The sequence below is a fragment of the Gorilla gorilla genome, chromosome 16, assembly GCF_029281585.2.
Source record: "Gorilla gorilla gorilla isolate KB3781 chromosome 16, NHGRI_mGorGor1-v2.1_pri, whole genome shotgun sequence".
NCBI lineage: Eukaryota > Metazoa > Chordata > Mammalia > Primates > Hominidae > Gorilla > Gorilla gorilla.
This window is the reverse complement of record NC_073240.2, coordinates 69,762,727-69,780,027: the sequence shown is the minus strand read 5'-3', so window position 1 is coordinate 69,780,027 and position 17,301 is coordinate 69,762,727. Positions and strand designations below refer to the sequence as shown.

General features: G+C 37.0%; 1 protein-coding gene across 1 annotated transcript; it reads right to left on the bottom strand.

Moving 5' to 3' along the window:
• Positions 1 to 571: 571 nt before the first annotated feature.
• SPESP1 (sperm equatorial segment protein 1) lies at positions 572 to 16,908 on the bottom strand. Its single transcript, XM_019011335.3, has 2 exons — positions 16,593 to 16,908; positions 572 to 1,784 (listed from the first exon to the last, which is right to left on the bottom strand). The coding sequence occupies exons 1-2, from the start codon at positions 16,654 to 16,656 to the stop codon at positions 796 to 798; spliced, it is 1,053 nt and encodes a 350-aa protein (XP_018866880.2). The 5' UTR covers positions 16,657 to 16,908; the 3' UTR covers positions 572 to 795.
• Between the last annotated feature and the right edge of the window lie 393 nt (positions 16,909 to 17,301).

Genomic DNA, 17,301 nt, shown 5'->3' with positions numbered 1-17,301 from the left:
AAATAAAAGTGCAGATACAAGCTCCAAGTTATGCTATTAAGACAGAAAACTCGCTGCGCGCACTGGCTCACGCCTGTAATCCCAGTACTTTGGGAGCCCGAGGAGGGTGGATTGCCTGAGGTCAGGAGTTTGAGACCAGCCTGGCCAACATGGTGAAACCCCGTCTCTACTAAAAATATAAAAATTAGCCAAGCGTGGTCATGGGTGCCTGTAATCCCAGCTACTCAGGAGGCTGAGGCAGGAGAATCACTTGAACCCAGGAGGCGGAGGTTGCAGTGAGCCAAGATCACACCACTGCACTCGAGCCTGCGTGACAGAGTGAGACTCTGTCTCAAAAAAAAAAAAAGACAACTCAGATTATCTGAAAGAATAAGAAAGACCATATGCCCCAAAATTTTACACTTTATATATATAGAATTATTTTATTTAAAACTAGCTATAGAGTGAGAGAGAGCACAGTCTCTTAACTCATAAAATGAATGAATTTAACTAATCTATTCAAGTAAAATCAAAGCTTAAACATCGTAAAGGTCTTCACAACATTTAAAATTAATGAGAAAAAACTACAAACTCATGAACCAAAATTTTATTTTAAATTAGGTTTTTAGTGCATATGAAAATTGTTCATAACACATGACACATAAAGATGTTGGCACATTTGAACTACAATAGAAAATATTTTTATACAACTTTTGAAATTACGAATATGATTATTTCTCCTGTGAAAAAATGCAGTTTGCTTAAATCAACTTTGTTATGGAATATCAAGTAGGTTTAAAATTTTTATATTATTGTTTAATAAACTTTTAATAAGGCTGTGACTCTCCTTGATCTACACATATTTTTTAATGTATTGAATACTGTAGCAGCTTTTTCTCTCATCTCTGGTGGAACACATTTAGTATCTAAATATTCATAGAGTTTAGATCTAGAATTACACAGCATGTTAATAACAGTTTCGATGTCATCAATTTTATTACTTGTTCGTCCTACTGGCAATAACTGGGACTTATACATTGTTTTTAATTTATGTTCTGCTGCTGCTGCTAGAGCAAGGCTTCGTTTTAGGTGATCTTTAGAGGCTTCAATATCTTCTCTATATGCTGGGTTGCTGGTGTCACTAAGAAGTGCCTGTTGCACTTGTGAATTAATATCTAAAATTTTTTTCAAAATGTCATCATTATTCCAACTCTCTGGGTGCTTTCCAAACTCTTCGGGTTTTTCTATCGCAGTTTCACCTGAGAGCTGAGGAACATCTTCTGATTCTGTAGAGATCTCAATGCCAGTGCTCTTATCTGAAGTGGTGACAGGTGACTTGTATGAGGTAACATATGGACTTGTAGATGATTCAGTAACAACTGGCAACATTCTTGGTGCCTCAGTTTGTTTTGCAGCTGGCTCCGGCTCTGGCTCTGGCTCTTCATTTTCAATATAAGCTTCCTCTGCATGCAAAACAATGGAAACATTGTTTGGTTTGATCGACCAGAATGGGGTACTTTCCGTGTGTTTTTTCTTTCCTATTTCCGGTGTGAAGCCTCCTGTAGGGAAAGTTGTAGTTTCTTCACTGATAGGATTGGTTAAAACATCATTCTCAGTTGAAGCGTCTCCATGTGTAACTAGCTCCTTAAATTTTGATCCCTTTGATGCTATAGAATAAACATGTTTTGGAGAGTTAGATTTTTTCTCACGACCTGGCTCCCCAGAGGGAACACTTCGTACTAGGTTCTCTAAAACTTGTATATAATGATTCAAGTTTTGCTCTTCATCAGGTGTCACAGTTATGCCTTCAGGGAAAAAATCAAATAAATAATAAGTAACATTTATTATTATATATGACACACTGACAGAATCTACTGACCAAAATTTATTTCATATGCTATCACTTAAAAATTGAAATAAAGAACCAATATGCAAAGCACCTTTGACACAGAGTCAACTTTCACTTAAATAAACAAAATTATTTCTTCAGGTTCTTATTAAACAGTTGAGCAAGATTAGTGCAAAAGTTGCATATTAACACCATTCTCTCTATACTTTTGCTTTTATTCTCCCATATAACTTATGATTCAACAGGCAACTTATTAAATGAAAATTCTTGATTATGTCCTCTAACACAGTGGTGTGCTGGAGTAGGCTTATACTGGTTCACTAGAGCCCACTGTTAAATTTTTATGAATTTTGTGAGCCAGATGTTAAACACAGACATTATTTAACAATTAACTTATCTACATTTACAATCAAATAAATTATATTAAAAGCAAAGGTAATAAATATCCCAAACTCATCACTTTCTAATTATTTTACTATTTTCTATGCTTGTGAGGTTATTTACATCTAGTGTATCTGTATGATGAAAATGCATATAATGGTGTGCTACTGTGCATCTCTACCTCCCTGCTCAGTGATGTCAACTTGGTAGTTTGAAATCAACCATGGTTGGAGTATCTACGCCACGTAAATGAGCAAATGCTACAAATCAGAGTTTCCTCCTCTCTCCGAAAAGCCAGTTTTAAATATTTACCAGTATACTACTGCCTTCAACCCAACAAAGATCTAACTATAGTCTGTGACTCATATCCACTCAACTGTTTTAGTAAGTAACGTTTTATTGGAACCCAATGAGTCTTGCCTATTTGTTTGTGTATTATCTACAGGTGCTTTTGCCTGCAACACTAGAGTAATTGTAAGAGACCACATGGCCTGCAAAGCTGAAAATACTATATTACCCTTTACAGAAAAAGTTTGTGAGTTCCTGGTCTAAATCATCAGCATTTCACTCTTAACAAAATGGTAGTTCTACTTCATGAACCGCTGGCAGCACCTTCCTTCTCCTCACCTGCCCCCGGATCAAAAATATATATATATTCTTGACTAAAGTCTAGTCAGGAAATATTTCCTGTCTTTTATTTTAAGCATCAAATTGTTTTAGTTGACTTAAAAAAGAAAAAATACAGAAAAGACAAAAAAAGCCCAAGGGTATTGTTGGGGCGTCTATCTAATGTGGAGAGTCTTTTTTTGAGGGGTCTCCTAAAATAAAATATTTTGATAAGCAAAAAAAAAAAAAGGTAGTTCTATTTATACTCCTATTTTGCAGCATCTGAGCAGTAAAGCCTCTCATTTCCAACATGGAGAACAGAAAAGATAGTAAGATATTAAGATATTCTGGAATTCTGTTCAACTACTCCTGAACCAGGGTATTTTAATTTTAAGTGCTATGGTTTTTTACCATGTGCAATTTTAAGGTTTGCCATTTTCAAGTATACAAATTGATTTAATTCAGGGAAGTAAATCACTTTTTACCAAACACTAATGCATTACGCCTACCTGAACCATCCCCCTGCAGGCTAAATAAAGTAATAAACTTTCTGTTCAGGAGGCACTTTTATTTAGCTTTTTGGTAAGCACAAAATACTCAAAAACTGCTTTGTATTTACATGTTTCTCCTCTCTTCTTTATTCTGTTACAACTTAGAAAGACCAGATAGACGTTTAATCAAAATTGAAGGCATATTTCTAAATCTTAAAAAATTCTTTTTTTTTGAGTTTTAAGGAGGCCAGCTTTATTTACTAGAAGCACCATTTGTAATTAGCATTAACAGTTTTACAAAATCTCTTTCGTACTGCTAGCATATTCCTACTTTATTCACAGAGAGTATAAACCTTTAACAGTGGCCAGAATAGATTGGTTTTGAACAGAACAGCCATCAGAAAAGAGCCCCAAACAAAATGAACCCCCAAAAACTGTAAAATCAGGGGGTGGCTGCTTGAGGTGGAAGTTCTGCATTTACGCCCAATGAGAAAACAGATATAATTTATATTAACCCATTTCACCTCAAAAACAGATGCTGATCAATGAAATTACACTAGATTCCACAGCTGATTATTAAAAAATTCTTAATGAGAACAGTTTAGTGAGCCAATGTGGTTAGTGGAAAGATACCACACGTCTGGAGGTCTTGATTCTAAAAGTAAATTCTGCATTTTATGTAATGCTTAGAAAAACCTTGTATACTCCTAAGATCCATATGATGATGATAAGTGAAAAAGAAAGCATAAAACATAAAGTAGAGTTTGATGTTATCCTTATAATACTTTTTAAAAATCACTCACATAGTATCATATATTTTGTCTGTGAACTGCAGATTTTTTTAATGGACTGTAATGATAACGTACTAAACTCATATGGGCAGTTGCCTCTAAGGAGAGGCAGTGGGACTCAATTTGGTCAGTAGAGGAGACTTTAGACTTTAACTATAATGTTTTACTCCCTAAACACACACACATACACACACACACACACACACACACCCCAATCATTTAATATAGTAAACCATTATAAGTCACATTTATTTTTTTAAGTTTCAAGAATTTTTTCTCCTTTATTTTTTAATGGCAAACAAAAATTGTATAAAAATCACATTTTAAAAAGGAAAATAACTTATTTATGTAAACTCATACTTATAAAATGCATTGTCCTGAATCAGAGTCTTCATGAAGGAAAATAATTGAGTAAAATGAATATGCCTTGTGCAGTGAAAATAAAATATTTGATCCTGGTCCTGGCTCTACCAATTTATAGCAGCATGACCTTAGGTAATTATTTAACTTATCTGGATATTCACTTAACTATAAAGCTAAGATACTACACTTGCCTTTTTATTTCACTGAACCAAATAAATTAGATATTTTAAAACACTTTCAAAGCTACAGATCACTAATAAGATATTATTCTTTATAAAGGTAACTGCTTACATTTCTCATTTTAAATATAAATTTCCCTTAAAATTATATAGAAAAACATGTTCCCTAAAAAGAACATTAAAATATACTTTGTATCTTATTTAGTGGGAAACAGTAGAAGCTTTTCCACTAAAGACAGGAACAAGGTAAGAATACCTAATATCTTCATTACTGTTAATATTTAACATCATGTTGGAGATACTAGTCAATGCAATTAGATGAGGGAAAATAATTGGAGACATAAGAATTGGACAGAAAGAGGTAAAACTATGTTTACATACAGATGATAGAATTATAAATACAGATAACACAAAAGAATCCATTGAAAAGCTACTACAATTAGTAAGAGAATTTCATAAATAGCAAGTCATAAAAATCAATATACCAAAATGAATATATAAATATAAACTGCTTAGAAGATATAAGAAATAAGATGTTGTTTACATAACAGAAAAAATGAAACAAAATATTGGCTGTGTGCAGTGATTCACACCTGTAATCCCAGCACTTTGAGAGGCCGAGGCAGGTGGATGGCTTGAGCCCAGGGGTTCGAGACTAGCCTGGGAAACATGGTGAAACCCCAACTCTATAAAAGCACAAGAATTAGCTGGGCTTGGTGGTACATACCTGTATTCCCAGCTAGTGGGAAGGCTGAAGTGAAAGGATTGCTTGAGCCTAGGGAGGCTGAGGCTGCAGTGAGCCATGATCTTTCCACTGTACTGCAGCCTGGCATTATATATATACATAACCATAAAATATTAAAAACATGCCAAAATCAATATGAAGAGTTATAGTAGGCTAAATAATGAATATTCAAAGATATCACCCTAGAACCTGTAAATATTACCTTAAGAAAGAAGTGTCTTTGCAGATGTGGTTAAATTAAGTTTCTTGACATGGGGCAATTATTCTGGATTACCTGGGTGGACTCTAAATCCAATTGCAAATGTTCTTATAAGAGATAGACACAGAGAGATTTGACACACACCCAGAAGAGGAAGAGGTAATGTGGAGGAAGAGGCAGAGATTAGACTGATGTGGCCACAAGTCATGGAATGTAGGCAGCCACCAGAAACTAGAAGACGCAAGGAGCATATTTTTCCCTTGAGTTTCCAGAAGGAGCATAGCCCAGTCTATGCCTTCATTTTGGCTCAGGGAAATGGATTCCAGACTTCTGGCCTCTAGAACTGTGAGAATAAATTTTTGCTGTTTTAAACCATCAAGTTTGTGGTAATTTGTTATAGGAGCTACAGTAAACTAATACAGGAATACAATAAAATCTTTTGAAAGACATAAATATCAACAAATAGAAAGCTATACCATGTTCTCAGATGAAAAGATTCAGCATCATAAAGATGCTTAGATGTCATATCCTCTCTTTTAATTTATACATTTAATATGTTTCTAAAAATGTCATTAATTTTTTTCTGGAGTTAGAAAACTTTATTATAAAGTTTATTTGGAAGAACAAATAAGAACAGCCAGGAAAACAAAGCCTAGCCTTATCAGATATTAAAATCAAATATTTAAATATATTATAAAGCCTCTATTATGAAAAATAGTATAGCATTGGCCATGAACAGATGAATGGAGCAGAACAGAAAATATAGAAATAGACCCAATTGCATATGGAAAAATAGCTCAAAAGGAAGAAAGGTTTCAATCTGTAAACTATTTCAGCTAATAATTAAAGAAGCCATTTATAATTAAAATATGATCATTTTGCAATAATTTTCTATGGCTATGTATACCTAAAAAGGCACAAAATCCGACGTTATGTATTTCTTGATGGAAGAACGCAACACCACCTATGAAGTAGTCTTGCAAAAAAAAATAAAACGTCAATTCTGAATCCAGTAGGTCTCCCTAGATATAACTAACAATATACAGAAAATATATAGGACAATAAGGGAGATATTAAACTACACCATGGGGGTGTAATCAGCAAAACCTAGACTGTGAAAAACTAAAGGATGTATGACCCAGTTTCTTCAACAATTAAATTGCAAGGGAAAAAACAGAGATGGAGGAAGAACTATAGATTAAAAGAGAATTAACAGGTATATCAATAAGTTACATGTATAAATCTTACTTGAATTCTGATTCTATCAAACTGGAAAAAGAGAAAGACAATCAGAAACACTAACCAGATATTTGATAATATTAAGGAATTATTTTTATAAGTAAAAAATTACATTGTTTTGTGTTTTGTAAAGTCCTTATATTTTAGTGCTTCATGCTGAAGTATTTGCTGATAAAATTATAGGATGTCTAGAATTCGCTTCTACATAATCCAAGCCCAAGAAATTAGGGAGAGTGTCCAGGGAAGTGAGAGGAAAAGGAATGTGGGTAGAGCTATCAATGAAATAGGATTAATCATGAATTAATAATAACTAAAGCTAGAAATCACCACTAAAGAACTTACCCATGTAACCAAAAACCACCTGTTCCCCAAAAACTACTGAAATGCTAATAATAGTAATAATAACTGAAGCTATTATAAATATGTGGAGATTATGTAATTCTTTGTACTTGTGTACATATTTAAATTTTTCTGTAATGTTTTTTTAATCTGAAAAAGATTTTAATTCTGAGCAACTATAATAAGCAAATCTAAAATGTAAAACCAACAAAGGTTTCAACGCTTTTAAAAAGACATTGCCATTAGATTATAGGCTGCTAAACACTTGCTTTTCAACTATTTAGCTTGCCTCTTCTCAAAGTAGTAAATAAGATACCCAGGTGGATATTAGGTGAGTTAGAGTGCCAAAGGACAGGAAAAGGAGATACTTACTACTAGCTGATTCCTTAACAAACTGCAATATTTATCATCCCCTTCTATTGTTACTCAGGCAACACCCAAAAGCCTGTTCTTGGCTGCCTAGCAACAGAGTGCACTACCTCCTACCTCGATTTTCCTCTGTTCTTCATGTACCCTTGGCTCCATATTTTTCTATTGTTAATTCCATCCTCTCTCCACACACCTTCTACCTCCTGCTTTTGTCCCCTAAAACATCTCCCTATTTCATGTTGACCTTCTCAGTTCTACTAATCAGGTCTGCTCTTGCAAATCAATTTGATCTTTATAAAAATGTTTGTAGTCAAGGTAGTAAAAGATAGTGGAGCCTCAACTGTCCCTACAGATGGCTGTGGCCACGGTGAAAACCTGTTTTTCTCCATTCTTCAGGAGGTGCTAGAAAGCTGAACAAAATTCAAATTCTTACAAGGAACAGACAATCTTGCTAGAAGTTGTGTTATTATACTTGGATATTCATAGTCTACACTGGTATACTTTATAATATCCCATCTATTTTTACCAGTAAGTGATTAAAGCAAACATGGCAATGTCCTAGAACATGGCTCTGGCCCAGGTAAGAATCTTCAGCTTGGGAAACCATGATGCTGCTCTCCAGTTCCTCTTATAAGCAGGATGGCTAACTGCTAAGCAGGCTTGAGATTTTGCTGGAATCTCAGATATGGGGCCTGAAGGTGAGCCTGAGGTTGCCTGCACTTCTCTTCTTGAAATAGTACAGGAAGAACTGTCACACAACAGAAATGGTAAGAAAGTAAACAAAATGGTACTAAATAACTGTAGGAACAAAAGTGGTAGGAAATCCAAAGGGGAAATGGAAGATAATGATTAAAAAGATCCTAATAGCTTCCACTGATTGAATGATCACTATGTGCCAGGCACTATACCCAGGGCTTTGACTGTGAGAAGTACTTTGTCAAAGAAGAAAAGGAAGAGACTTAGAAAGGATAAGCAATTTGCTTAAGATTATATTCAACTTATAAGTAAGGATGAGATTTGAACACAGGCTGCCTTACTTCAAAGCAGGTGCTTGTAACAACCACACAATGTTGTCATAAAGAAATGACACAAGGATGCTGGCAAAGCTGTATTAGTGTTGTGATAAAATTATTCTGCAGGGATACTACTCTGTTTTAAAATACATGTGAACATTAAATAAAATCAAATAAATAAATATAGTATCCGAAATTGTGCTGTCAACTGGACCAAAATATTTTAAACTACATGTAAATATTAAAATTAAATTAAATTAAATATGACCAAATTTTGTTCTATCATCAAATGGACCAAAATGCATCCCTTTCGCATATTAAGATGTATCTAGTAATATTGAAAATAATCCAGATACAGTATTTTCTTACTAGAAAGTACAAGTAACTGACAATCAATGACTTACAAAAAAATACATCCCGTTCACACAGAAATAAAAGGCAAGTTAATTACTTTTGAGTTTATTATGAGGAAAATAATAAAATCATGATTTAAAATGAGCAATGAAATATAAAATTTCAGGCTGTGCTTGGTGGCCCACGCCTGTAATCTCAGCACTTTGGGTGGGTCAACTAAGGTCAGGAGTTTGAGACCAGCCTGGCCAACATGGTGAAACCTCGTCTCTACTAAAAATACAAAAATTAACTGGGCATGGTGACATGCACCTGTAGTCCCAGCTACTCTCGAGGCTGAGGCAGGAGAATCGCTTGAACCCAGGAGGCAGAGGTTGCAGTAAGCCAAGGTTGTGCCATTGCACTCCAGCCTGGGGGACAAGAGTGAAACTCCATTTCAAAAAAATAAAATAAAATAATAGATAAATAAATAAAATTTAAAACTTCATTCAATAAATAATACATGTGAAATATATTTCCTTTTCATAGAATGACCAATTAAAGGAGGAAGAGAATAACATAAAAGCCAATTCATGAAAACTTGCTAAAATTCATAGTTCATAAAAGATATGCAAATTAAAAACAATTTTTGTTTTGCCAGTCAAGTAGGCAAATATTTTTAAATGATAAAACCTAGGATTGGCATGTGTATATGTTACTTCCTTAGTAAAATAAGTTCCCTCCTACCCAGACAGGAGAACAATAAAACCCATTTCCCATATCCCCTATACCCCAGCCCCTGGAGAACACACACCACTGCCTGTTGGTGGGTGGGGGGTGAGGGGAGGGAACTTAAAGGATGGGCCAATAGATGCAGCAAACCACCATGGCACACGTATGCCTATGTAACAAACTGCACGTTCTACACATGGATCCTGTTTTTTTTTTTAGAAGAAATAAAGAAAAAAAATAATAAGTTCCATCCTTACTTCCCTTTTGATCCCTAGATCCTTCTTTAGTCTCTCTCTAGCATACTGCTCTTTTCTTTATAGAATTTAGACAGTTCTAACTGTATTTGTTTGTTTAATATTTGTTAACTGTTACACTTAGTAAGCTCTTTGAGAGCTGTGACACATCTAATTTGTTCATTATATACTCTGTTTTACCCAGTGCCTAGAACCATACTAGACAGTCAAAAAGTATGAATAACTGAATGAATGAACAGAATGCTGGAAGGTATGTAAATTAATTGCACTTCTAGTAATTTATCTTACTAAGATAATCACAGGTAAAACATTTCTACAGAAGAATACAGAGGAAGAAAACTAGACTTCATGTTATGTTTAAAAATAAATCTGTTAGTCTAAAAACTATTGTGTGGGGAGCAGTTTCTGGCTAATTGTCCAATAATTATTAGAGAGAAAATTTTAAATGAGTAATAAGAATGTTCTTTTATTTTAGGCAAAGTAGGCAGTTTTTTATAATAAAAGACACAGCTTACTACGTCTTTCTAAATTTCTAAGTGTGAAGTTTATATAAAATAACATCATAAACATCATGGTGAAATAGCTCCATTTCTCAGAGAGCCCCCATACTTCTTGTAACTGCCTCTTACTAAATAGCCTAATGTAAGTTTAGATCACATAAACTTATGTTCTACTAATTACCTTTCATTGAATTTTATCAATCTCTAAAGTAATACTGCATTGACATAATTTTAATGTAAGTAAATCACAATCTTAATATTAAAATACCTCCATAATTTACCTTTCATTTATCTTAAAGTATGCAATTCAATGGTTTTCAGTATGTCCAGAGTGGTGCAATCACCACCACAATCTAAGTTTAAAACAGTTTTGTCATCCCACAGTAAAATCCATTTCCCATATCCCTTATCCCCCAGCCCCTGGACAACCACTAATCTATTTTCTGTAGCTACGTATTTGCTTATGCTAGACATTTCATATAAATGGACTCATATGATATGTGTCCTTTTGTGAGTGGCTTCTTATACTTAGCGTAATGTCTTCAAGATCATCTATGTTGTAGCATGTATCGGTACTTCATTGATTTTTATGGCCAAATAATATTTCATTGTGTAGATACACATACATTTCTACTTTGCCCTTGGCCAGTAGCCTTGATATGGCTACTGCTGATTGCACCCAAAATTTAATCACCAATTATGGATGCTCATTTTGTTAAAGATTTGAATATAACTAGGATTTTTATTACAATGATAGTGAAAACAAAATGGCTTTCTCCATAAAAAACTCATGTATATAAAACTTAAACATATACCCAAGCATCCATCACTTATAGATGGTCCACACACTCTGGCTGAATGTCCATAACTTTGGAGAACAAATTGCTTGTATTTTCTATACATGCCATGAAGTGGACTCATAAAGAATAAACTTCCCTTATTCTACAGCAGTTAAGTACTAAAGTAAGAATTAATAACTGAAAGCTGTAATAATGCAAGAACTACCAGTTAAAATATCCAACACCTTCAAATTAAAATGAACTTTTATGAAGGTTAAAATTTTAAAATGAACTGAGCTGGAGTACTGTATTTCCAACTCAAAGTAGTAATAATTGTGCTTAATTACTGAGGTGTACTCAAGGAATGGTCATAAAAGGAAATATTAAATCTTCTTATTCATCCAGCAATTTTCTTATAATTATGCAAATCTTAATTTTTGCTGACAGGTAAATAAACAAGTAATTATGTTCATATTAATCAAGTGTTCCAGTTAAAGAAATGTAACTTTATGGCTTTACACTTCCTGCTATTCATGTTCTTGGGTAGTGTCTTCTGACATTGGATATGGGCTTGCCCCATGTGACTTGTCTTGGCCTATAGGACATTAGCAAGTCTGATACAGTGTAGGCTTCGTAAGAGCATCCATGTTGGGGCTTATAAATCTCCTTCTTGGAAGCAAGCTGCCATGGTGTAAAGAAACTTGGGCTAGAGTACTGAAAGATGAGAAGTCATGTAAAGACCCTGGAGGATGAGAGGCCATCTGGGATGTTCCTATCCATTTGAACTTCCAGCTGAATGCAGCTGCATGAGTGACCTCAGCTATACCATATGAAGCAGAGCTGCCCAGCTGAGTCTAGTGAACCCATAGAATCATGAAAAATGATAAATTTGGGGAGCAGTCATTTTTGCCACAATACACAACCAAAACAGCCTTATTAAATTATGTAACAATTCTAGTGCAGATAAAGAGTTAAAAATCAAGATGCATCCTATGAGTAATGTTATAATTGGAACCAAAATAAACTCATTATTTTAAATCTTTCTCTTCTACTTCTGTTCACTAAAATGACAAAAATAACAATATTTCCCCACTGCAGTAGTCTAGTATGTATCGCAGGCACTTTGGTCTCTCATACCATGTTCTCCATCCCCTTGGAAAGACAGTTAATTCCATTCAGAGTGAGAAAGATAGAGTGGGAAAGACACAAAGTGGGCTTGGAACAATCAGTTAACATCAGAAAACAAGAAGTCTTTAAAAATATATGGGATCCTATCAAAAGAACAAGAGAAGACAGCTTACAATGGCTCCAAATGGTCAAGGTATGAATATTTGAGGCTCAGAAAAAACTATACTTAGGTTAAATAAATTGTGTGTTTTTAAAATGCTTCAAATATATAGTGATACTAAAAAAAAGAAAATATTTTCTTTTCAAATAATTATTATTTGGAGATAAAAAATGTTGCTTAAGTTTAATTTCACATATATTATCAAGAGATTAAAGTATATCCATTTAAGGGATAATATGATCAACAGAACAGAAAGACAGGACTTTTTTCCCCCATAAAACATCAATGGACAGGCTAATGAAACTTCCTGCTACTCCCCCACAGACTACTCTCTTGACACTTGCCTATTGGATGACATGCTCCTCATTATCTCAAACATTAACAAAGTGTGTCATGACAGTCTATTCACAGGTTTGAGAGACCTTTTAAATGCTGTAGCCTTGGGCACTAGCTAAGTGAACTTGCAGCACCAGAACTCAGTGAACTTTACCTTTAGAATGTATTTGAAATAAAAGAATATTCTTTTCCTCTTAATTTATTTGGTGATAGATTCAAACAATTGTTGCTGGTTGCTGCCTTATTGTTTCCCTTACCTTCTGTGGTTCATTAGGACAAAATCCTTCCTAAACACAATGACAGAAGCCAAAGACTGATACATTGAGCCTTCTTATAATACCAATCTAGAAATAAGAGCTTTTGTAATCCTAGACTAACCCTATTTTTCCTAGTCTATACCAAGAGATGATCTAGAGGAAATAATTTATTTGGGAGATACCTCAAAATTAATATTTTAATTTTATTTATACTTATTATGCAAAGTTTGAATCATTTAAAAATTAACATATATTAATATTAAATTAATATTAACACACTTTAATTTTAATTAGTTTGCACTCCCAGCCCATGAATATTTGATGACTTAAAATTTAAAAAGGCCAATTATATAATTTTAATAGTAGTTGATATTATTTAAATATGTAACTATTATGTTAATATTACTTTAGAAGTTACTGTGCTTTTTTTTTTTTTGAGACAAGGTCTCACTCTGTCAGCCAGGCTGGAATGCAGTGGCGCCATCTCAGCTCACTGCAACCTCTACCTCCTGGGCTCAGGTGATCCTCCCACCTCAGCCTCCCGAATAGCTGGGACTACAGGCCTGCCCCACCACATCTGGCTAATTTTTGTATTTTTTGTAAAGACAGGGTTTTGCCATGTTGCCCAGCCTGGTCTTGAATTTCTGGGCTCAGGTGATCTGCCCGCCTCAGCCTCCCAAAGTGCTGGGATTACAGGTGTAAGACACCGTGCGCGGCCTGTGCATTTTTTTTTTTAAAGCAAAAAGAATTCTCATTAAAAAGTAAAGTAAGTTGCACAGTGCAAATACATTAAAGAGGGAATACATTAAATACTTTCCCATTTAAAAATTTAAAAATGGGAAAGTATTTAAAACTATGGAAAAATCAGGTAGAGGAAACTGAATGTATAAAAATTTTATATAGTAAAACGTTGTTTCTCCAGCACCATCAGGATGTGTGTGTGTGTATGTAAAGGAGTGCCGACTTCTGTATACCCAAGCTGCATTTATGTCTAACTGAATTTAGATTAAACAAATACTAGCTAAGCTTGGATTGGGCCTGTTAGAAAGGTATAGGCAGATACAAGAAGTACTGAGGTTTTCAATAAATGCAATTACTTAATACACCCGTGATGTTTGCATAATATAACCTCAAAACTGTCTAGTAGTCTAGAAAAAATGTGTCAAAGCTGCACTTTTCATTATAAAAACCTATGTACCTTATCTTTTGCATCTCGCCAACAATTGTTTGAATAGTGGCCATATAAAAGAATGCATAGCTGATTTACATCAAGCTCAATGATTACGCATTTTGGTATACTTATTTTAAAAACAAAATTAAAATTAGAGAAAAAGTAGAGAGACAGATACAGAGAAAGCAGCCATGTACCACTGCCTGCTCTATATATTCCTTAATCCACTTCTGTAGAAGAAAGGTAATTACATATTCCAAGACATCTTCTATGATTACAACCTGTATATAGTTTCCTTATGTCTTATAACATCTATATATTCAACACAAAAATCACTCCTTTTTTCTGGGAAGCGTCTTTTCATTTCCTACAACCCTTTTCTTTCTTCCCAAGAAAGATTAGGGAATAGGGTGCTAAGAAAGACAACAGGCTGGCTGGGCACAGTGGCTCAAGCCTGTAATCCCAGCACTTTGCGAGGCCGAGGCGGATGGATCATTTGAGGTCAGGAGCTCGAGACCAGCCTGGCCAACATGGTGAAACCCCATCTCTACTAGAAATATAAAAATTAGCCAGGCAGTAGTGACGTGCGCCTATAATCCCAGCTACTCAGGAGGCTGAGGTGGGAGAATCCCTTGAGCCTGGGAGGCAGAGGTTGCGGTGAGCCGAGATCGGGCCACTGCACTCTAGTCTGGGCTAGAGAGTGAGACCCTGTCTCAGGAAAAAAAAAGGGGGGGGAAAGGGAAGGGGAGGGGGAGGGGAAAATTATGGTGTTAGGCAAGAGACTGCACTGAGTTAAGTGGGAGTCCAGGGACTCCTACCTAGCAGTCCCAGAGTGTACTGTGTGACAGTGTTAAAGTCACTTCAGTTAAAGTCTCCATATATGTTAGTCACTTGTGACTTGCTGATCTACAACTACCAAAATGCAATAACTGGTGTTAGTAATAATGATCATCAGACATCAAGAAAAGATAGTAGCATCTTCATTATGTTCTGGTCCTCTATGTCAAGGAAGAAAAATTTTACAAAACTTTTTATTAAAAACAGCTACAAATCATAAATGCTAGTATTTAAAGAGCTAACTTTAGTTACCTAGAACTTCATCTAGAACTTTTCCCATTACTATTCATAATTTAGATTGTGTTGTATTTTCAGTTTTTAAATTTGATTTTTAACTAAGATCGTTTAGCAATTCTGAAAAATAGATTTGCATAATCAGCATGCACGATAGTGCTTTTTTTAACACCTGTTAAATTGTATTTATTGATTTAAGTGAAACCAAACTCCAACATTACTAAATGCCACAATGAACTACAGTTAGACTAAATGGGGAAGCCTCACCTACCTGACTTAAATACTAAGTGCCTCAAGGTGCCCACACGATATTGTTAATATAGTAAAGTCTTAGCACCCCTGAATTTGACCTTATTGGTTTTCAGCTTTCGGGGAGGGACAAAAATTGCTCCTTGGCAGGTCTTAAGTTATAATCCTGCTTAACTAAGGCTTTGAATGCCGTGTGCGCAAGCATGCTCTCTGGGAGCGCATCCTCAGGTGAGTGTCCCAGACCGCGACCCACAATCCACATGCTCTCCAAATTTTACCGTACGGGTCAACCTTTTTCTGTACAGGGCCAGATAGTAAATACTTCAGTCTTTGCAGACCAGACTGTGTGGCAACCAGTTAACCCCGTTGTTCTAAAGCGGGAAAGCAGCCATGGGCAATACGTAAAGGAATGAGCGTGGTTGTGTGCCAGTAAAACTTTATTCACGAACAATGAAATGTGAGCGTCATGCTTTTCCACAAGTCATGAAAGAGTACATTTCATATTTACTTTGAAAATGCAAAAATAGAACATCACACACCAGGGCCTGTCGTGGGGTGGGGGGAGGGGGGAGGGATAGCATTAGGAGATATACCTAATGTAAATGACAAGTTATGGGTGCAGCACACCAATATGGCACATGGATACATATGTAACAAACCTGCACGCTGTGCACATGTACCCTAGAACTTAAAGTATAATAATTTTAAAAAAAGAAGAAAATGTAAAAATCATTCCTAGCTGGCCAGCAGCTGTCACACGACCCCTGCACGGTCACACGCCCAATGGCTGGGGAAGGATCGGGTGGGCAGAGGCAGGCCTCCGGTGAGGGGAGGGGGTTCCACCCGCACCCACGGCCCGCAGGCGCTTCCCGTCCCATCTGGGCCGCGCCGCCTCAGTTGTTGCGTTCCCTGACCAGGAGAGGAGAGGGACACCCCTCGGCGTCGAGGCCAGGACCCCGGACAGTGGGGGAGGGAGGCATGTAGGACCAGGGAGAAGGAAGGGCCAGGCTTCGAGGTCGCGGAGCTCGGGAGATTCCCCCAGGGTGTCCCCGGTCCGCTGCCTCCTCAGGCCAGTCACTCACTTGGATAAGCCGGCACAGACGAAGGCCATAGCAAAAGCGCAACTAGAAGGACTAAGGGCTTCATAGGCGTCGTCCGTAGCACTCTGCCATGCGACCGGAACGTCCTGGGGCCACCAGGCTGGGAACCTCAAGGCCGAAAGGGAAGGTGTCAGCGGAGGACCGTCCTGCCTCGGGCCCTGGGACACCCAGCAACGGTTGTCCCCAGCGCGCAAGCGCAGCGGCATGGGGGAGGGGAGAGCGAGCGGCCAAGGCCCGCCTCTCCTGGGACCGCGTGCAGGGGGCGGGGGATCGCGCGCGCCCCGCCCCGCCCCTTCCTAGTGCGCATGCTCGCTCCGCCTTCGTAGGTCCGCGCCTGGTGTGGGCTGGGAACTCCTCGACGCCCGGCTACTGCGTGCGGGGTGCTGCCTCGGGGCGTGCGGGGCTCGGCCCATCCTGCGCGGTAGGGATACCGCCGTGGTTTAAACGCGGTCCCTGTGAGGAAGGAACTGTAATGGGAGAGGCAGATAACCTGGCAATTACCACAGCGTGAAAGGGGGCTGTAGTGGGGGAAGCGCTAGGTACTGTTGTACACAGTGGAAACCCACCCCCGGAAGCGGGTGGGGAACTTGGCTAAGTGGAGGACAGCTTGGAGCACCCCAAGAACTGAGCATAGTTCCGGCGAGTTGCATTGCGGGGCCTGGGAGGGCAGTTGTTGGAGGACAGGGAGGAG